The 22,874-nt window shown below is 35.3% G+C and overlaps 1 protein-coding gene across 2 annotated transcripts in view; it reads left to right on the forward strand.

Moving 5' to 3' along the window:
- Nucleotides 1–22,110, forward strand: part of ghrhrb (growth hormone releasing hormone receptor b) — a 33,708-nt gene extending 11,598 nt beyond the window's left edge. For both annotated transcript variants that reach the window (XM_051112008.1, XM_051112009.1), the window contains 11 exons: nucleotides 4,153–4,260; nucleotides 11,704–11,804; nucleotides 13,536–13,633; nucleotides 13,732–13,864; nucleotides 16,269–16,422; nucleotides 16,983–17,043; nucleotides 17,199–17,268; nucleotides 17,564–17,655; nucleotides 18,609–18,738; nucleotides 19,828–19,869; nucleotides 20,198–22,110. In XM_051112008.1, the coding sequence (XP_050967965.1) occupies nucleotides 4,153–4,260; nucleotides 11,704–11,804; nucleotides 13,536–13,633; nucleotides 13,732–13,864; nucleotides 16,269–16,422; nucleotides 16,983–17,043; nucleotides 17,199–17,268; nucleotides 17,564–17,655; nucleotides 18,609–18,738; nucleotides 19,828–19,869; nucleotides 20,198–20,380 (1,172 nt within the window). In that variant the 3' untranslated portion in view covers nucleotides 20,381–22,110. The remainder of the gene's footprint in view (nucleotides 1–4,152; nucleotides 4,261–11,703; nucleotides 11,805–13,535; nucleotides 13,634–13,731; nucleotides 13,865–16,268; nucleotides 16,423–16,982; nucleotides 17,044–17,198; nucleotides 17,269–17,563; nucleotides 17,656–18,608; nucleotides 18,739–19,827; nucleotides 19,870–20,197) is intronic.
- The last annotated feature ends 764 nt before the right edge of the window (nucleotides 22,111–22,874 follow it).

A 22,874-nucleotide genomic window follows, 5' to 3' on the forward strand; every position in this document is an offset into this window, starting at 1 on the left:
GTTCTACTATTTATAGCATGTCAAGATCTACAGGAAGTCATATAAGAGCCTCTCTATTAATTTACAATTAGATTCTATTCATCCAGCACCAAAAGATTGCATAGCTTACATCTTTAACTTGCACGCCGCACAATGCATCTCTTGCCGCTCCCCCTTTTTTCATTATCACTGTCAGAGGGATCATTGTCTATGTGGTGAAAATATGATCCATAAGTTATCGAATACCAAAAATCATTACTTTTTGTGCTAGCGATGGGTTCAGTGATCTACTATTATGTATTTCTCCAAATATCTCATGCTTCTCTTTGATTTATTTGAATAATAGTCTGATTTGGAAGTATGTAAAAGGCAATGAAATGTTCATTGCTAATATCATTCTGTCAAGCTCCTAAAAGCAATTGGGAATCCTTTCTGTTTTTTTAATACTAATTTATACTAATTTCAAAATGATCATAACAATAAAAGTGTAATTGCAATACCCATCTCCAACTGGTAGCAAACACTAGACTAGAATTATTATAATATTTTAATGTCATTTGTTGTTTTAGGGTGTTGTGATGTTGATGTTAGATGTTTGGTACACGTTGGTATATATTCATAATAAAATAACAGGTTATTTATAATAAAATAGGGAGTCCCTAAAGACAAATGCGGTTATAAAACATGCTTTTAGTATAATGCAATAAGTTTTTACTTAGAGTCTGTGTCAATGCACTGAATGAATACACTGAGAAGTCGAAGCCATTTAGCCGTATTTCAGTGATATGAACTACTGAGAGCTCAATGCCATTATCAGTCACTGAGTTCAGTGTATTAGGTTGAATTATAGGTAAGATTATGTTGATTCGCAGTTCTGCTACACGACTAAGATTGATTCAGTTCTGTTGATGTCATTAATGTATCCAATCTGTACCTGTTAGAGCTGTAGATATACAGTATAGATAGAATCTAAATTAAAGAGGTGCTTTTGAAAAGATCTTCAAATACTTAATCATTATTGCGCTTTAATGTGATTTCAAGGACTAAGTAAAATGTTCACATTTCATGAATTGTATTTGATAAAATTCTGTTTGTCTTGTTAGAGACAACACAGGCAGTCAGATGACCTGGCCATAAAAAATAAATGCATAGCCTTTTTTCCCAGTATGCTTTGATAATACTTACATTAATGAGGTGGCATCAGGCCTTCAAAGGCTTTTTCATTCCTGTGGGGAAGAGTCCAAGCTTCCATAAATGTCTGTGTGTGCCAGAGAGTTTCACACTAATTCTCATATACTTCCCAGCTCTTCTTATGATGTTCAGTCTTATCTCTTTCAAATGTTTCTCCATTACTGCAAAGGCTGCTCTTCTTGTACAGTATGTGAGCAATGAATAAATTGACTTATTATTATTATCGTTATGTGCATAAAGTGAGAATATGGTAAAGTGAAAGGCAAGTAAGTAAAATAGAAAAGTTGAGCTGAAATTGGACTTTTGTTCCAAACCCAAAAATGAAAATTCTGTCATTAATTACTCAGCCTCATGTTGTTCCAAACCTGTAAGACATTCATCTTCGGAACACAAATTGATATTTTTGATTAAATCTGAGCATTCTGCATTGACAGCAATACAACTATGTGATGTTATGAAGCTGCAAGAATACTTTTGTGCACAAAGAAAACACAAAAAATAACTTTATTGAGCAGTTCTTCTTTTCCGTGTCTACCTTTCTGGGCCTTGAGTGTGTCAGTTGCATTGTTGTCTGTGCAGAAAAAAAAAATCTTAATTTGTGTTCTGAAGATGAAGGTCTTACACAGGGGTGCTCAATCCTGCTCCTGGAGATCTACCTTCCTGCAGAGTTTAGTTCAAACCCTGACCAAACACACCTGTCTGTAATTATCAAGTGCTCCTTCAGATCCTAATTAGTTGGTTCAGGTGTATTCGATCAGGGTTGGAGCTGAACTCTGCAGGAAGGTAGATCTCCAGGAGCAGGATTGAGCACCCCTGGTCTTACAGGTTTGGGCTGTAAGAGGCTGCGTAATTAATGACAGAATTTTTGTTTTTGGGTGAGCTATAACTTTAAAAGCAACTGTATTGTGTATTGCGCGTGTTTGCAATTTGTAGCTGCCGTAAAGAAATTTCGGACCCACCAAACGTACACACTCCCAGAATGCTTTGAAAATCTGAAGCAGGCTTCGGTTCTGTCAGGAATTTTTATATACTGTGGAATTTATATATTGTGGAACTGCTAGAAGTGATGAACAGTTTTTCAGTGAGGATGATTCTGTTTTTCAGTAAACTTAAGTCTGTCGTTAGGCCTATTTCAGTAAATATTAGAATGTATTACTCTTTTAAAAGTAATATATTTCCCCATTTTTATTTTAGTTTTTTTAAAAATGTAGTTTGCTTAAAAGTTTTAATTAAGCCAATAAATTTGGGTTAACTAAAATTTCTATTTAGCTCATTTATTTTTATTTCAGTTTAAGTTTTATTGATTTTAGTAATTTAACCGTTTCAGACCTGATTTCTTTTTTTTTCTCTGAACAAAAAAAATTATCCACTTGATATTTGCTTTTCCCCAACATATAAATAAATGTCCAACATATAAACAAGTCATTTTTTGTTAGATTTTTCTCATGTCCACTAGAATGGACGTCAGGACTGAAGAAAAATAAAAATTCTCCTATTTTAGCCATACAGATTAAGTAGAGTTTATGCACTATAGTTGAACTAGTGTTTGAGATTTTGCAAAGAACACATACTGTAAGAATGAACAATGCAGTAAGAATGTGGAAAAAAAAAGGTAAAATGTTATGAAGTCTCAAAAAAAACTTTTGTTTCTTTTATTGGTTGAAGTGGGTGAATATGAGTATAAATGTATTTGTATGTGAATGGGTTTATGTGTACTTGCTGATTGTATTGATGTTTATATGATTGTGTGCACTATAGCATCAAGGCATCGGTGTGCGTGGAGGGTGTGTGTGTGTGTGTGTGTGTGTGTGCGTTGCTGTGTATTCACTGATCTCATCCACTATGGATGTTTCTCACTAAAACCAATTAAAAATTAATTTACAGGCTATGGTCACTTTGAAGACATAAATAAAATAACATTGATATTAATTTCATTAATTTTCATAAAACATTAACATTAGAATTTTTAGCTCTGTGTTTGCCTTTGAAATGCTTCAACAAATGTCTTAACCTGTTATACAACTAATACATGAGGTTCCTGCTGATATCATTCAAGACCTGATGTCCATTGCAATGGACATTAAATGTAAAAAAAAAAAAAAACCTGTGTTCTGCAAAGATCTTCAAAATAACTTTGAGTATTATCGTTTGATAGTCCTAATTTTATAGCAGGTGCAAGTTTATGAGGCTACCATTTACTTAATTTATTACTTCCTCCCCTTCCTGTCTAGTTTGTTATCATGTCTCTCTTTTTTGATGCCTGTAGTTCAATCAGACTAAGTTAGGAGTCATATCTTCATTGTGATTGGTTGATCAGGGACCAATCAGTGACCAAGCATTGCTCATATTATAAAAACATAAAATTTAAAAAAAAACAAAAAATCATGTGATGTCCATTTCAGTGGATGCAGGGTCTGAAGGGGTTAACTTAATTTATTTCAGTTATTTCCAAGGCAGCATTCTTTTCAGAAAATAATGAAATAATGGGAGAAAAAATGAATAGCTACAGTTTTAGTTAAAAATAACAACAGAAGTATACATGTGTATAATATACTGAGGATATAGGTTTGCGAGCAGTGGAAATAAGGTTCGTTGCTTAGATGTGGCAGTCATATTTATGTAGTCATGACCAAATATGATCCCTGTGGCTCTCATTATGCTCAGAACATTTTTCGTTCGTCCAGCTTCGGTTTTCACAGTTCTCTTATATTCCTTAGACAGATGCTCACCCGTGAAGAGTGGAGATGCCTAGCTTATCTAAACCTTTTTATCAATTCTATGTGCGAGTGTGTCTGTGCCCTCCATCACTTTCCTTTGCCATCTTAATGTCCATCATCTGCTTTTCATCTGCTCCTGTCAGTCTGACACGACTCTATCTATCTATCTATCTCCCACAACAACAATTTAAGATAATTGTGTTATCACAAATATTTGATGTGCCTGTTTATTAGTACATTACTTTTTTTTTTTTGTGTATCTCAGGATGTCGTACGGAGTGGGATGAGTTTTGGTGCTGGTACAGGGCAGAGGTCGGACAGGTTGTCAACGTCTCCTGTTACGAAGTGTCTCAGTTCTTCGCCATTAATCATGGTAAGCTACAGCAATTTTTTTAAAAATAAAGCTCATTTTTAAGACCGAGTTTATGGGCTGAATGAAATGACGTGGATTAGGTGAGTTGGTGGATTTTCACAGTGGTTGTCTAGGAGCTTTTTGTCTGTGCAGACCACATAAACAATAGAATCTGTCATCATGCCACTGCCAAAAATCACACACATTCATCTTTTACAGCACATTTTCATGCCAGATCATACCCTTATGTCGGTCTCCTGCGTGCATTTAGGCAGAGCGATTGGAGACAACACACTGTTTTACAGTCTTTTCTGACACACCAACCCAAGGCAATAAATGTGACAAGGCAAACACGCACAGAGAAACATCATGAGTGCTCTGTAAATTCATAGCTAGAGCTCTGAATATCTGGATTAAACTCTGTTAATAGTTGCTAAGGGACGCTAAGTATATTTGTTTTCACAGGTTTAGTAAATATTGCAGTTATTTCTCAAATGTTTTTCTAACAAGTGAGCAAGCAGATTGTTCTCATGATATATTTTAAGTGTTGTCTACATGAAATTGGTAGAATATTTTATAGATTACAATTCTTAACCTACTGTATGTTACATGTCAGAGGTCCTAACTAGTCACAAGATGACAAATTTCAAGCAGTTTTACCATCCTAAACACAAAATTGGTGTACGACGTGCCACAATCACCACCATTTTAGATGTTGGATGGGTTATTTTAGTTATGAACATACTAAAAAAAATGAAACAACCGTGACATTTATTTAAAGTGCATTTTATATTTGTCTAATGGAAAATCATAATTTAGTTTTCTTTTAAAAACAAATAACAAAAACAATTTAGTTTGAATACTATTTTAAGTGCTGAGTTGTGTTATATTAAGTGTTAAAGTTATTGTTCTATTTTATTTTGTTTATTCATTTTTGTTTGTACATAACAGAAAATATGATGCATATGTGACTCTGGACCACAAAGCCAGTCATAAGGGTACATTTTTTAAAAATTGATATATACTCTGAATAAATAAGTGTTCCATTAATGTATGGTTTGTTAGGATTGGACAATATTTGGCCGAGATACAACTATTTGAAAATCTGGAATTTAAAAAATCTAAATATTGAGGAAAAAAAAAGTTGTCCAAGTGAAGTTTTCTGCAAAAATAGATTTAATTTTACCTTATGCAAACATTATGCAAATGTGTTACTTCATGACGTATAGGTGTAACAGAATAAGATTCGAATTCCTGACGACTCGTTCAGGCGATTGTGAGCTGACTCTTTTTTTTTTTGATAGACTATAACTTTATTTATTGTGCACTGTCGGCTTCACAACTTTGCAGATAGTTTATGTTCACATACAGCTACATGACACACTGTATGAAAGGTCAAATTTGAAAAGGCATAGTAGGAGCACTGTAAGTACATTTTCTGATTTACTCAAATTAAATTATATTAGTGATTTACAACATGATGTTTCTAAACATTTCTTTGCTTGTGTAGTCAAAAATTTGACTCTAACAAATTATAGCCTGTTTTGTTTTTTAGTACACCATAGGAAATAGGAGATACACATAACTCATATCGGCATTGAAAAACATTTAAAAATCATGAACCCAGCATATCAGCTCTAGGGCTTTTAAGAAATCAATAGAAAGGTTGTGGAGGCTAAGAAAAATCAACACACTCATGACACAACTGCTATCTGCATCATGCTGTTCTTCCATCCCCCCACACACCTCTATGAATACGTAAGTACACAATGGACCTGCAGATATCTACATCGTTCTCGTCCAAATCTTGCTGAAAATGTGCCAAGGAAATAATAAAAATATTAAAAATCAAAGCAGGTTAAAGCAGGCATTATAGCCGTGGCTGTTAGCGCTGGTTGTTCCATCTCTTCATTCCCCCTAGGCCGATGCCTGACATCTCCAGTGCAGAAAGCAGCAGCGGTCAGGTCCTCGCTACTCTGTCTTCCCCCACTGTGGCTTCAGGGAGATAGACTTGCGGTACATGATGAACTCCGCTTTATGGTAATGCTAGAAACAGCGGGTGGAAAGAACTCCCATTGGCAAGCTAGCACTGAACCACCCACTTAGCAGGCCTTCAGAATGGCCAAGATAAGTGTAGGTGAGGAGACAGAAGGTTATAGGTTAGCTGTGATATCATGCCTTACAGAGTTAACTAAGCCATAGTCCAAAAGAAGTATGCCATGCAAATGCATTCAGAAGTATTATTTTTAGCTTATTTTTAGGCAGTTTTTTCTATCATTCCTCATCATACCTTTGTCTTTTTTTCCAGCTAAACATTTTTAAATGTTTAAACATTTTAAAACATTTGTAAATTTTCAGGTGAGCTATCTCTGTAACAATAACATCCAACAGCTTAACATACATAAATACATGACAAGGAAATATGGCTTAAACTAAAAGACTGTGGGGTAATCGCATGACCTTAACAACAAATGTCAAAACATGAAATAGGAAACACCACATGACTGAAACCAAAGTGAAAGACATGACTAGATAGACCTGAACTGAAAACATAAAAACAGGAACAAAAACCCAGACAGATTTGACACATAGTGTACTTTAGTCCTTTCCCTTTGGATCTTCCTTGTGTAGTTTCTAGGGCTGCCCTCGACTAAAGATTTTTCTAATTGAAGCATTAGTCAAATATCAGTTGCACGTTTATTAACAAACCATTTAAATCATAATAATGAGCCTTTAATTGCCTATATCCTAATAAGCGCTCAAGCGCATGCAAAAAAAGCCAAAGTGCACCGGCAGATATAATAATTATGAAAGTGTCTGGGAAAAACAGCAAAGTGACTGCATTTTAATAACTTATTGATAAATTAGCACTTTGTTTTTGGCTTAAGTAGTAGTGGATGCGCCTCCATGTTTCATACAGGTTACATAATCTATTTTTTTCTATTTAAATTAGTTTCTTTGAAAGTAGACATTTAACTCTCTATAGATATATTTTTCATGTCTGCAAGGGAAGTGTACACGGAGTTTCGAAGTTTCACGCTCGAGTACACAGACTGAGACGGCAGAAAGTGCATCCTGTATGCTTTCATTATTTTATAAAAGTGCAACGTTTCATTGTTATTGTGAGTGCACACAAATGAAGGTAGTCTTTACAAATTAGAAAGATGTATTACTTTTATCTGTATGACCAAAAATGATGAGTATTTTAAGAGCAAGTGACCGCACCAGCGCCTCCATCTGTCATGCAGTAAAAGTGTGCTACTATTCCACTTTCACACTCTGCACACTTGAATAGGGCACCTTTTTCTAGGTTAACATTAGATTGAGGGGCAGTGTAAAGTTGCTACTACATACATCTGAATGAATGATGGGTGTGCATTTGAATGTCCTGCCTGATGTATTATATTGCAACATAGACTAGCCAATAACAATCAAAAATGAAAATTCTGTCATTAATTACTCACCCACATGTTGTTCCAAACCCGTGAGACCTTCGTTCATCTTCAGGACACAAATAAAGATATTTTAAATGAAATCTGAGAGCTTTCTGACCCTGCATAGAGAGCAACATAACTACAACGTTCAAGGCCCAGAAAGGTAGTAAGGACATTGTTAAAATAGTCCATGTGACAACAGTGGTTCAAGCTTAATGTTATGAAGCTACGAAAATTCTTTTTGTGTGCAAAGAAAACAAAATTATTCAACTTTATTGTCTCTTCCCTGTCAGTCTTCGACACACTAAAAGTATCACATGGACTATTTGAACAGTACCTTTCATCAAAAAATATCTTAATTTGTATTCCAAAGATGAACAAATTCGATCTTATGGGTTTGGAACAACATGTGTAATTAATTTTATTTTTGGGTGAACTCTCTGCTGAAAAATCCACCATAAACCAACATGGATTCCAAGATGGTACAAGTTGGGTTATGATGGTTAGTGCTGGTATAGTGCTGGTCCAGGCTGGCTTATGCTAGTATAGTGTTAGTTTATGCTGGTTTGTGCTGGTATAGTGCTGGTCCAGGCTGGTTTATTCTGGTATAGTGCTGGCCTAGCTGGTGGACCAGCATATCCATGCTGTTCTCAGGCAAAATGGAACTGGTGATGCTGGTTCGCCAGCATAGTCTTGCAGAGTTGAATGTCAGTAGGCCAGTTGTCTGTCTGCAAGCAGTGTTTTGTTAGTGCTGTTCCTCTTATTCTCAGTGATTCTGCTTGTTAATCGTAGGTATCATCACTAATGCTCAGTCATTACTTGTAGAGTGAATCTACTTTATTTCACTAACTACAACACTGCTTCAGTGTTACTTTTACTCTATATAGATCAGGACCATGTAAAAGCTGAGCAGTGTTTGTTTAACACTAGGGATTTTACTGTGTAAACATAATTAACGTGTTTTTTTTGTTTGTTTGTTTTGTTTAAATAATTAATTAATTAATTTGGAAAATTGTCTTGGTCGTTAACTCACAAGTTTTGTTGTGGTCTTGCTGGGATCATGACAGCACCCAAAATACAACAAATGCTGGTCCACCAGCACACCAGCATTTCAGACTGGTCCCAGCATGCAAAATATAACTTATGCTGGTTCACCAGTATATCTGCTTTCCAGTCTGGGGACCAGCAAACCAGCATCCCATGCTGGGATCCGGCAAACCAGCAACTAGCATCCCATACTGGGGGCCAGCAAACCAGCATCCCATGCTGGCATCCAGTAAACCAGCAACCAGCATCCCATGCTGGGGGCCAGCAAACCAGCATGCAAAACATATCTTATGCTGGTGACCAGCAATGCTGGATTTTTCAGCAGGGCTATTCCTTTAAGTTGTAGAAATGCCAAGTCATCCATGATTCATTTATTATGTGAGTGCAGTGTCCAATTACAAGGAGATAAAGTGAGATAAAGCATAGTAATTAACAACAGAATTTTCGTTTTGTTGGGTGAACTATCCCTCAAACCACTGCCATTACACACTTGTACAAACATATTTAACAGAATCAGATTTATCAGGTTGATCAAAGTTTGATGAGTCCCTGAGTCACAGGTTTTAATAGAACACCATTGGATAATCCAATCAAAAGTCTGGAAGATCCAACTCCTCATGCTAGTTTATTTAGCAATCAGAAAGAAAATAATGGATTCTCAGTGCTGCTCAATGCTCAAATGAACAATTTCCTCTCAAGGATGATAAAAAAAGAGAGGGGGTGGGGGTGTCTTTGAATCACATGATCCACTCTCTCGGCATGTGTCTTAGGATTTGAGTTGCTTTAGAATCCAGAGGTTGTTATGTTCAGTCACAAGGTTCACAAGAGAAAGAGGTCTTTGATTTACTGCTTGCATTACACTGTTGAACCCTATTTGTTTTTGTGTACAACCACATTGTAGTGTTCCCAAACCAATTCGAGTTTAAGAGCTTTGGTCAAAGAGAGTGCTGTTTTTTCAGGGAAGTGGTTGCATAAGACCAATAGCATAACCTTGAAGGCGATGTTGCATCTTTAATAACAATATATTAAAGTGCTCCTATTATGCCATTTTAAAGGTTGCTAATATTGTGTTATAAGTCTCCTAAAACAGGTTTACATGTATGCAAGGTCAAAAAACACTTTAGTTTTCTCCAAAAATAGATTTAATTTTACCCCATTTCTAAATGATTCGTAAACGACTCGTGTGAAGCAGGTCGAAGAATCAGTCTCTCTAAACCCCTCCTTTCCGTGAGCCCTCACTGCTGTGATTGGTCAGATGGCGCAGTCCTTTATGATTGGTTTACTGCGTATAGCATGTCGGAGAACGAAATGCCCATTGCCATAACTAATTGACAGCCCTGGATACTTGTCAATACATAGAAAAGATGGCATCGATTTTACCTTACCTATTCAAGCCAGAGTCTTACGTCGAGGCAGAAACAAGCCGTCCTCGTGCAGCGGATGCAGTTGAAACGAATGGGTTTCATAGCACAGCGCTTTCCGCATTTGGTGTGAAAGCCGCTTTGTGCGCCATCCTTTATCATTACTCCAACTAATGAGACAGACAGACAGTCAAGCAAATGTTTAGACTACAGTGGGCCCACAGCTGAACAACAGAACTACAGAAGCGTGATTTAGCCGGTTAGCAAGACATGACCAGGGCTGTTACACAACATAACATACACAACTATGTATTTGAATGATCGCTAGAAAATACAATCTTTGTAGATTCATCCTTTGGAAGTGAATATAAAACAGTTTTAGTACAGCGTAGGATACAGCATCTTCGGTATAATGTACATGTAAATTTCCATGTGACGTAAGCCACATGGAAATTTTACTGTTTGTGGGCGGGCAAGTTGTTCGCGACGTAGAACGTGGGCGGACATTATGCAAATGTGTTACTTCCTGACCTATGGCCGTAACAGAAAAAGATTCGAATTCCTGATGACTCCTTCAAGCAAATGTGAGTCAACTCTTTTTTTTTTTTTTTTTTTTTTTTTTTTTTTTTTGATAGACAATAACTTCATTTATCATGCACTGTCGGCTTCACAGCTTTGCAGATAGTTTGTTCACATACAGCTACATGACACACTACATGAAAGATTATATTTGAAAAGGCATAATAGGAGCACTTTAAGCAATAGTGAGTAACTTGAGAAGCATGTCGTTTTACTTAAAACAAACCTGCAAGGTAGTTTTTGTATTCTTCTCCTTAAAACAGAAAATTCAGTGCAACTGCTTTTCTGAGCAACACAGTAATTGTTTCATTCCTGAATGAATCAGAATTTTTGTATAAATCGGTTGAGTGAATGATTCACTGACTTAATAAACAGCCACTTGTTGCGTTGCTTAATTAATCAATGTTTCAACTTTTTGTTAGTTGTTTTTCCTTTTCAAAGAAAACCTTGAGCTTGTCTTTTATAGAAAATAACACATTTCTTATTCTTCAGATCACAATTTCAGATTCCTTTTGCATTTTTACATATTCTTTCTGTGTATGTCAAGTACTTTGTCTCATTATTATGACATGTATGACATAGTAAGCCCCATACTGGAAAAATCATATAAAAACAGTGTATAAAGCTGTTTGGTTTGATCCATCTGAGCACTCCATCCACATACTATATCTACATATCATGAAATATAAAAAGGTATAAGCAGACTTAATCTCTGTTACTGGGAAGAAGGACCTGATTACTGTAGCAGAGACAGTGTCATCCTAGTAACTAAAATATGAAGTTATTAAACTTGTACAGTAGCTTCATGGAACATTTTTCAATGTGACATAAAATCTGGAACAAATGAAACATCTGTTTAATTTTTTTTGTGATTAATTACACAGAAAAGTGCTAGATGTATCTGTCACAGACTCACAGGGAATGTAATGAACAGCTGTAGCTATCTGGTGTTTTACAAGTTCCTTTTTGCCAAATGATGTATCAAGATGTAGCCTATACAGTGATGCATTCTGATCGTTATCTTCAACATTATTTTAATGCAGGTTTCATAGTTAGGAACTGCACTAAGAATGGCTGGACAAAAATCTACCCAACCTATGAAAATGCTTGTGAGATTGTGGAGGATGTGGAATCAGAAAACAAGGTAAAAACTTTACTTTATACATGTACTCTTTTTCTTGAAATGTGTGTGTGTGTGTGTGTATGTGTTTTCATGTGTACCCCAATATCCTGACCTCCTTTACCTGAAAGCTGCTGCCATCCTGCCATCACTTTTTTTGGCCTCTTATTTGCATAAAGTTGAGCATTTCGCAACTTTTTAAATGCTGCAGAGGGACTTTGCACTGTTGCTTCCTTTGCTCTGCTGTCAGGCCCATAATCTGCCACAAACATTTAAGGTCAAGCTCATTTGTTGTTCTTTTTTGCACTAAGTTCATTTTCTTTGAAAACATAGCCTATTTTTTATTTTCTGAATTAAGAACACTTTTTTGTTAAGTGTTGATATAAGCAAATTGTATTCAAATGATTAAAAATAGCTTATTCACTTTCCTCTGCCTGGCAGTTCCCTTATATTGTCTCTTTTTGTGTGGTAGAGGACTGCAGTCATATGGTAATGAGAATAGAGGAAGTACTTTGAATGAAAAATGAGAGATGATATGATAATGTTCAGTACACACACAAACAAGCAGTCCAAGGTTAATAGATGAGCGCGTTCCTAATGTGAACAAGCCAATTACCAGTGGCTGAATCAGTCATACAAGAACATAATACTCTCTCCTGAGTGCTAAATTTAATCTCTACCACTTTCATAATGATTTTCACCTGTGCCTGTATCAGGGGAAACTAGCAATGGGATTATATATGCACCTAAAATATAGTTAGTTGCATATGCTGTAATCCCAAAACAAAATGACCTGCTTTTAATATCAGTTAAGTCTGAAAAATGCAGGATGCAGAGGTAGGAAGGCATCGTCCTGTATATTAAAGAGGCATTTTTGAATTTTGAAGGCAGCATTGTAAGCAGTCATTCACTGCCTTCAGTATCCAGTGATTCTTTGCGTGCTGTTCACCAGGTGGTGGCATTAAAATTTTATAAAGTTTATTTATGTTACCATTTTTTCTATGAATAATAAAAGTAGATTTTACATTTTTATATTTTTTTATATTATATATATATATATATATATTATATTTTATATTATATTTTTTAATATAATTTTGTTGTTTTATATAACTTTTGGACATATGGTTTTGTACATTTCTCGTTTACTGCACTTGAGGTTGTGCCACAAATAGCATACAACAGACTGAAGTAATTGTATTATTTCATCATCAGTTTTTAATTCATTTTGCTGCACACTATCATTGGTTAAATATAAAATCTGTTATAATATCCATGATATTTCAGACCTTATGGTGAGACTGTTCTTGTCTCCATTCAGCCTTATACTCTCATGCATGATTCATGAAGCCTGCAGGTTTAGAATTATTAAGATTAAGAACCAAAGATCCAGCAAGCCTGTGGATAAAAGCTTATTTTTTTTGAAAGAATGTAATATATTGTCTTCTTTGTGTGCTGCAGGTTTTTAATGTAAGATTAAATTCAAAGCACCTTTGTGTAACAAGCAAAATAAATTTGTGTAAATTCTTAACAAAATCAAATTGTCACATTCAGTTCAGTGGGACAGTATATTTAAGAATAAATTTATGAACAGTCTACATAGAAATTTGTACTTGTGTATGAAGAGTAAGCCTCAAGAATAACAAAAATCAAATTGAAAAGACTTGCTATTTCTGTGTAATATCTTTTGATAAAACACAGATATTTCTCTGGAAATAATTCTATAACGTTTCCTCATTTTGTCCTATGTTTTAGATCACGTATTACTCCATTTTGAGGAAGGTGTATACTGCAGGTTACGCTACCTCTCTGATTTCCCTCATCTCTGCCATCTTTGTGTTTACAGCCTTCAGGTACAGCAACCACATGCAACAAAACATTTTATAAATGAATCAGAGGTTTGTAACAATTTGTTGAATAATTCTAATCTATTTTACTCTGCCCAAAACAGTAAGTTCCACTGCACAAGAAATTACATTCACATCAATCTCTTTGCCTCCTTCATCCTGCGAGCCAGTGCGATCTTCATCAAAGATGCGGTACTCTTTGCCGATGAGAATCAGGACCACTGCTCCATGTCAACAGTGAGACTCACCAGCTGTCATAGGCTAATGCAGAATTAGTTTTTTATAGATTTCATTCCAGCAAATAAGCTAATGCATTCTATTCAATCAACCTTGTGATCAGTAAACGTATTAGGTCACAGCATGACACTGCAGCATCTATCTGGAACAGCAAAGAAATTTCTAAGCCTTACACCAGTTTCTGTCAGCATGGTGACACTAGCTTCACATTTTCTGCATCCACTTTTCCAGCCCTGTCAGTATCAACCGACTCATCAGTGCCTTAAAGGCACACTTTTCAAGATCTGCCTCCGCTAGAACTCACAAACACCTTCTTTGAAGTACAAAAAACACTTCTTACATAGCTAACGCTTTTCTTCCCACTTCTCTGAAATGGTATTTGTGCTGTTTTTTCTACTTAATTCATTTACCCTAAAATTATACTGTTAAAATGTAAAATTTTCATTTGCAATGCGTAGGTCATAAAATTTGCTAAATGCTGTGGCACTTGCCACTCAAGCCCAAAGTATACATATTTTTTTGTACGCGCAGGCTCGAATGCGTAGTTTTCGCATGTGCTTCAAAAAGCTTCATTCATGTATTGTCTGCTCTATTTTTTCCTATAGGTTATGACTGATAACAAATATTTTTGAACTCCTTTAAACCAAAGCTGGGCGATCTCATAACCTGTCACGCACAAGTGCTTGTCTCTTTAGTTTCATTTTCTCATGTAAAAAAAGACCCTAAGTAGGGGAGAGTGGGGTAAGACGAGCCAGTTTTTACTTGTGTGGTCCTCAAAATAAAGGAAAATGAGGCAGAAGTAAAATGAAAGTACTTAAAGTAATTTCAGGATGTTTTCTATCATTTTACATTATCAGAATGTTTCTATGACAAAGGGTTCTAAAAATATGGCTTCTTATGAAAAAGAGTTCCTGTGGCTCAATTTGCCCCCGGTTAGGGGTAAGCTGACCCGAGTCAGTGGGTAAGATGAACCATCTAGGTGAAAACTGACCATCTGACTGAATCTGATTCAAACCCTTGTGAAATTTTAAAGATGATTTACCTCTTTTAAAAACTAACTTAATAATCATATTTCTTTTCTTAAAGGTAACTTAAACAAAATAAAACCAAGCAAATGAATTTTAATCATTACAGTTTTTCACATTTCCTAAAACACTAAACCCCGTTTTCTAAACCAAATTCTCAATAGCCTAAACCAATTTGTCAAATAAATCACTCTTTTTGCAAAACCTTAAACAAGTTTAGGCAGTTTAGACACTGTTTGCATATCTCATGCACTCTTTTTGCAAAAGTCTAAACACATTCTCACTCACTAAGACACAAATTGCTCTGTGATGAACTTGTGATGCAAAACCCTAAACACAAGAAAGCAAAAGTTAAGCACAACTGCAACACGGCTGTCATCGTTTACACACAGTAATTCAAAATTCTTCTCACTTGTTTCTAAATATTTAAATATATAAAATATAAGCCAGTTCAAAGTGCACAGAAGGCATCGGTCAATCTGAGAGGTACAGAAGAGTGTAAATACAAGTGTGAATAGATAGATAGATAGATAGATAGATAGATGATATAGAGTACAGTATATAGTAATTATTTTGGTGTAGTGTCTAATGAATGATCTGTAGTGCGTATAGCATTGACTAATATGTGCATTGGCCATTAGGGAATATAGGTGGAAAGATACATTTGATTATAATGTGATGAAAAGCATCTTCTGGTTCTCAGAGAAGGATCTGGTGCACTTGTACACTGTCCCTATCAAATAAACTACAAATAATATATATGATAAACTTAACCAGTTGCGTAATATCACATTAAAATCCCAGTTTATATTTTAGATATTTAACTTAACTTCAGTGCCTTATGGTGGGGTAAGTTAGAGTGCTGGCTCAACTTACCCCACAGCATTTGGCTCACTTTGCCCCATAGCTGGCATTTTGGAAAAAACTAGCTAGCTTATCAATTCAGGCTAATATTTAGCTAAATGATTTGCATGGTTTTATACATTGCTAAATCACCTATATGCATCATAAATCATAAAAAACAGTTGTGTTTCTCCTTTTCACAGTCTGGCAGAAATTATGTGTGATTCCAAAATACATGATCACATGATAGTAAAAGTGTACAGTTGGCAAGATACGGGGGGTGGGTCAACTTACCCCACTCTCCCCTATGTTCGGTTCCAAAAATTGGGTGGCACTATTCTGACGACGAAATTCGCATCACGTGCACTGTACGCTGACCCTCGCGTTCGCTTAAAAACCGAAATGCACTTTGGGCTTCAGACAGTATGTGTACTTTTACATCTTCTGTTTAGAGATATGTCTTCTAAGAACATGCAGTACATCTTGGCAGAACAGTTATAGCACTAATACTGAATTCTGAATGTTTTTCTCCTCAGACCTCTTGCAAGGCGGCGGTGGCTTTTTTCCAGTTCAGTATCCTGGCTAACTACTTCTGGCTACTAGTGGAGGGGATGTACCTACAGACTCTTCTAGCTCTAACCTTTGTCTCACAAAAGAAGTATTTCTGGTGGTACATACTTATTGGCTGGGGTAAGTGTGGATACTAAAGCAGGTACTTGGCAACATGCTGTATAATGTGAAGAATTTTTAATTTACGCAAAAATTATGGTCAGAAGTTTTGATTGTGATGTTTTAAAATATCCTTTAAAATTTCCTTTTTTTTGTTTAGGTAAGTAAAAAAAAGAAAGAAAAGACAAGAATCTGCTTTCAACACTGATAATGAAAAAAGCCATTAATAACTGATCACTGATAATAATAATAACTGAAAATAACTAATACCAAATCAGCAGATTAGAATGAATTCCAAAGAATAATGTGACACTGAAGACTGAAGTAATAGCATTACCTAAGTGTACAGTAGTTGCATATGATAGTGTGGCCTTCTGTATTATGTTCCATTGGTGACACCTGTAGGCATGAGATGGAAAAGAAACTCTTTTTCCCTATCATGGATTTTTATAGGAAATTCCAGTATTTGAAACATATTCCTGATTCTGTGTCAGCATAGTAACAAACAGGTGTTTTACAGGTTGATTCAATTTTATTTATTTATTTAGTTATTAATTATGTCTGCTGTCTGTATCCTGTAGGTCTACCAACACTAGTTCTGACCGTCTGGGTTCTAGCAAGGAATTTTTTTGATAACAGAGTGTAAGTACAAATTATTGTAAGTTCTTCAAACTAGTGTGGTATTGATATTTGATTTATAGTGACATATACTGAAAGATACATTTCTGCGCTGTTTGCAAAAGTGCATTTACGGGTCTATTCATAAATATAATGATAAGCTAATATGAATGTTGCAGGTGCTGGGATGACACAGATGTTGCTTACTTTTGGTGGATTATCAAAGGACCAATCACATTGTCTCTCCTGGTAAAATACAGCTGAATTTATCAAATATATAAGACACATTAGAAAACATTGGCTGCAGGGGTTAGGAATTCATTTTTCATGTGCCATGATTGTGCAATATCAAAATGTCATTTTCTAATATCTGAAATTAAAGCTGAAAAGTTATGTAAGACAGTATGTAATTCTCTGAAATACATTTTTCTTTTGCCCTAGTCAATTTAAATGTTACTTTCAGAATATAAGTGTGTTGATGTGTAGTGTATATGAGCTTTTTCCTTCATCTATTACACAGAGACACTTTTTTTTTAATCTACAGATCAATTTCATCATCTTCATAAATGTGATCCGGATTCTTGTGCAGAAGCTGAAGTCTCCAGGAATGGGTGGCAGTGATACCAACCACTTCATGTAAGGAATAAAAAGCATACTCGAAACAAAGGCAGCAAATAATATAAAAATGACCATGTTTGATTCGCAAACAATTGACCCTTCACAAAAACCTACCCTCTTTTGTTACTGTTGCTATGTCCGACAAACAATGCCGCTATCATGCTACACACCGTGTCAGGATTGTCAGGTTTTGACAACAAAACCCACCCAACTGCTACTCAAAACAAGCCCAAAAGTAGCCTAATTGTGTGTCGAGGGGCGTCCCCCAGTAAAAATGCATGTTATTTGGTGGGGTACAGTTCGCATTCCAGGGGCTAAATATAACGTTATTTGGGTCGCTTCAACCCGTGACAACAGTGTTAAAGTAGCCCAATTTCACGGCAAAACCGCAGACTTGCCAACACTGCACCATGTTCTAATGCAGTGAAAAAAACTGACAACAGAGACTAGACAGAGCAGGTAACTTCTGGTATGAAACAAGGTCTCAGCTTTAAAATGTTGTCTTTTTTTAAGAAATTCAAATAATAAATACTGTTTTGTGGCTCTTTAATGTATCATTACAGATCAAAAATCGAAAAGACATCAATACACAACATTTTTCAAGATTAAGTCCACTGTAGTTGATCCACTCTCATGTTTGTTATGTTTATCAGACAAGACAGTGGATTCGGCGTCATGATTGGTCAGATCACCTGTCAATCAAGCTCTTTGCGAACGTTCAGTGGAAAATACTTAAAAATAAGCTGCGCCTACGCTACTGAAGTAATGCGTTATTGTCATGTCAAAAAAGTCTCAAAAGTCTTATTTCTTTACAGCATGAGCTAATTTTTACTCCCACATGCAGCATGCTGTTTTTAGGCTACTGTGATGTAGTCATCACAATTGCTCATTACTCCCTGATGAAAAAATTCCCTCCAAAATGTACCTTGTTTTTTTTCTGATGTAATGCTGAACTTTATGTATACTTGTAGGAGACTGGCCAAGTCTACCCTTTTCCTGATCCCTCTGTTTGGCATGCACTACATGGTTTTTGCCTTCCTGCCAGAGAACACAGGAGAAAAAGCACGCCACTTTCTTGAACTTGGCCTGGGCCCCTTTCAGGTGTGTACAGCCCAGCATCTATGAAATTCACAGAATACTAATGCTCATCAATATATATATATATATATATATATATACATGGCAAATACGTAAATCTACTGCATATTGAGTAACTGTATGTGTATGTCACATGTATATATAAATCAGTGTTAGGGAGTAGCTAGTTACATGTAACTGCATTATGTAATTTAGTTACAAAATAAATGTAACAGCAATCCATTACAGTTACTGAGAAAAATGTGTAATTAAATTAGTTACTTATGAAAATGTTAATGATTACATATGGGGTCACATCTGAGTATTTCTTGTATTAATATTTCTTACGATTTTAAATCTGTATTTGACCTCAGAATGATCTCAAAGTAAAAAGAGGTGCTAAAGTCCAATTTTGTGGTGGCTGTGTCTTAAAATGTAATTATTATAATTAGGGCTGCACGATAAATCGCATGCGGTTGTCTTGCACATCTCGTCAGTAAAGCCGGTTCTGTGATTAGTAGTAAATCTCCATCACGTGCATTCAGATAGAGTGTCATTTAATACACAGAGCCGTAGTTCGCTGACAAGCTACGCAATAATGCATTTTTAATCAAATGCGATTCATCTACGATTATGAATGCGATATTGCGTAACTTGTCAGTGATCTACGGCTCTGTGTATTAAATGCCGCTCCATCTGAATGCACGTGATGGAGAAGCGGCTTTACTGACGAGATGCGCACAACAGTCGCATGCGATTTATTATGCAGCCCTAATTACAATATTAATTCAAGAGATTAAGGATTTTGAAAGTCTGACAGTTATCAGTGTTTATTACTACTGTATGGTTCACCCTGCCAGCTTTATATGTTTGAAAATTATTAACAGTTCGAAACATGTTAGAAATTTTGAAAGGTAATCAATAAATATAGTGACTTTTGTCATTTGTAACCTATTACATTTCCAAAATAACCTTCTCATCACTATATAATAACAAATATAATACCATTTATGTCAACTAATAGTTGCATATGTTTTACTAAATTCAGCTGTACTGTAATTATTAATGCACCTTTACTGACTGACTGTTATACTGTGTTTCTGTACATCTCAGGGTTTTGTTGTGGCTCTGTTATACTGTTTTCTCAATGGAGAGGTAAGCCACAAGTGTTTTCTAATATTAAATCAATATAACAACATCCATTTTTTGATTTTTGAATATTTCCAAAAGAAGTCTGTTATGCTTTAGTTACAGTTATAGTTTATTAAGACCATGTGATATTGAAGGCTGAAGTAATGAGCTTCTCCATCACAGGAAATTTTTTTTTACATTTTAAAATGGATTAAAATAGCGAACAGTTATTTTGAATGATAACATTTTAAAAATTTTAAAATATAATCTAAACTTTTGACTGGTAGTGTATGTGTCAAACAGGAAATACATCCTACTTTCAAAAATGCACATGTATTTGTTTGTGTTTCAGGTACAAGCAGAACTGAAGAAGAGGCTGTGGAAGTGGCAGACGCAAAATTATTTGCGATACAGTAAGAGAAGACGAACCCTCTTTACTGAGAGCAGCACAGTCACACAAATCTCAGTGTTAGAGAAGTGCAGCCCTAAGGAGCTGCCCTTAACTGAGTCCCACAACAGTGTGTCATCCATCTGAAATCAAGATTTACAATTCATCTCATTTCCTGTTTCCCTTCCTCTCTTTCTCTTTCATAAAACCTATTACCTAAGGTCCTTCAGTGAGGTCCACTGTCCACTTTAAAGAAGATAATCTACTCACCTCTTGTCATCCAAGATGTTCATGTCTTTCTTCAGTTGTAAAGAAATTATGTTTTTTGAAGAAAACATTTTTTTCCATATAGTGGATATCTATGGTGCCCCAATTTTGAACTTCCAAAATGCAGTTTAAATGCGGCTAGAAACGATCCCAAATGCATTTGTCAACAATTTCAGCAGAGGAAGAAGTGTCTTATCTAGCGAATTGATCGGTTATTTTCATAAAAATAATACAATTTATATACTTTTTAATGACAAACGCTCGTCTTGTCTCGCTCTGCCTGAACTGTTTTTTTTTTTTTGGTTCATGACAGTTAGGATATGTTCATCTCAAAAAATGTTCATCTCATGTTCTCCCTCAACTTCAAAATTGCCTTATATCGCTGTTTTACCTTTTTTGTTAAGGGTGTTTGATCTTCTGCATGTTCACTTTGCAAAGACTGGGTCGGAACTTCTGCAGTTATGCAGGATGATTTTGAAATGTTTTTTGAAGTTGAGGGAGAAAATACGTTTGGAGTTTTTCGACATACCCTAACTGTCTTGAGCCAGAATACACAGAGTTCAAGAGAGAGCAAGACAAGATGAGCATTTGAGATTAAAAAGTATTTAAATTGTATTTTTGGTTGCAATTTACAACCACATTTGGGATCGTTTGAAGCCGCATTTAAACAGCATTTTGGAAGTTCAAAATTAGGGCACCATATCAGTCCATTATATGGAGAAAAATCCTGAAATGTTTCCCTCAAAAAACATAATTTCTTTACGGCTGAAGAAAGAAAGACATGAACATCTTGGATGACAAGGGGGTGAGTACATTATCTGTAAATTTTTGTTCTGGAAGTGGACTTCTCTTTTAAAGGGATAGTACACCAAAAAATGAAAATGTAGTCATTAATTACTCACCCTCATGTCGTTCCAAACCCGTAAGACCTTAGTTTATCTTCCAAACACAAATTAATATAATTTTGATGAAATCTGAGTGCTTTCTGACCCTGCGTAGACAGCAACTACCACGTTCAAGGCCCAGAAAGTTAGTAAGGACATAGTTAAAACAGTCCGTGTGACATCAGTGGTTCAACCGTAATGTCACGAAGCTACGAGAATACTTTTTGTGGGCAAAGAAATAAAATAAGGACTTATTTTAACAAATTTTTTGTAGTTCTGTGTCAGTCTTTGACACACGTTCATGAGAGTAACACAACACTATTTTAATGGTGTCCTTACTACCTTTCTGGGCCTTCAACATGTCAGTTGCGTTGCTGCCAATGCAGGGTCAGAAAGCTGTAATGACAGAATTTTCATTTTTGTGTGAACTATCCCTTTAACCCTGGTTAAAGTCACCTGCCTGTACTTTTCCAGTAATCCTGAAGATCTTGATTGGCTTGTTTAGGTGTGTTTCTATAAGGCTATAAGGTTATAAAATGATTGCTAAAACAATCCAAAGATATTTATTTTTTTCTACACATTACTGAAATCAACTTGCTGCTGATAAAACGTTCTCTATTTAATCATAATGCAAAAGCACAAACCATGTTGTTTCATTTCCTCTTCTAATTTAAATTAAATGCAAGTAAAGGGATAGTTCACTCTGCCCAAAAAAAAAAAAGAGCAGCTTGCATAAAACTGATTTCTTTGTAATCTGTATTTGTCACTCCATAGAGATGTTTGGTCTGCTTGGCTTGAAAGTTGAGATTGCATAGATAGTATAGATGTTGAACACAGCTAATTGCCTTATTGTAAACAGAGACCTCATTTTGGATTCTCCACAAAAGCTAACAATTAAAGGTATTTTCGTATTCCTAAATGCATATTCATAATCTTTTATTGTGTAAATTGTGTTTCAAGGCAGTATATTGCACAGTGCACTGACCCTGTATGTATAAAGAAATATCACCAGGGCGTACAAAGTATTTTTCTTACATAACAGGTCTTTTCAAGATATTTTATTCATTATAAGCCATGTATCAGTTAAGCAAATCTAGGAACTGAAAATTAAAATACATTGTCTTAGTACAAATAGTACTTACAAATTAAAAGAGTAGATTCAAATTACGATTAATCATTATGATTTGAGTATTGTGAGTAGTTATGAGTATTATAATGAATAATACTGTTTTGAAAATGGCCTGTTTAAGAATCCTTTGCAGTGCACACATCTGGAGCACTAGACTGTAAAGTTTATTGTTTGGTAGAAATGTTATCTTGTTTTATTGTTGCTATATATATTTGTAAATATGCTTGCTGTATATATTTCACTTGATGTATTATGTTCGCCAACATTTGTGCTCTGTTATTTGGGGTTTTGATTACAAATATAAATTCATAAATTATAAATTCATTCATGCTAACATTTATTTTCATTAATAATAATTCTG

This window comes from Labeo rohita, chromosome 6 (assembly GCF_022985175.1).
Source record: "Labeo rohita strain BAU-BD-2019 chromosome 6, IGBB_LRoh.1.0, whole genome shotgun sequence".
Classification (NCBI taxonomy): Eukaryota; Metazoa; Chordata; class Actinopteri; order Cypriniformes; family Cyprinidae; genus Labeo; species Labeo rohita.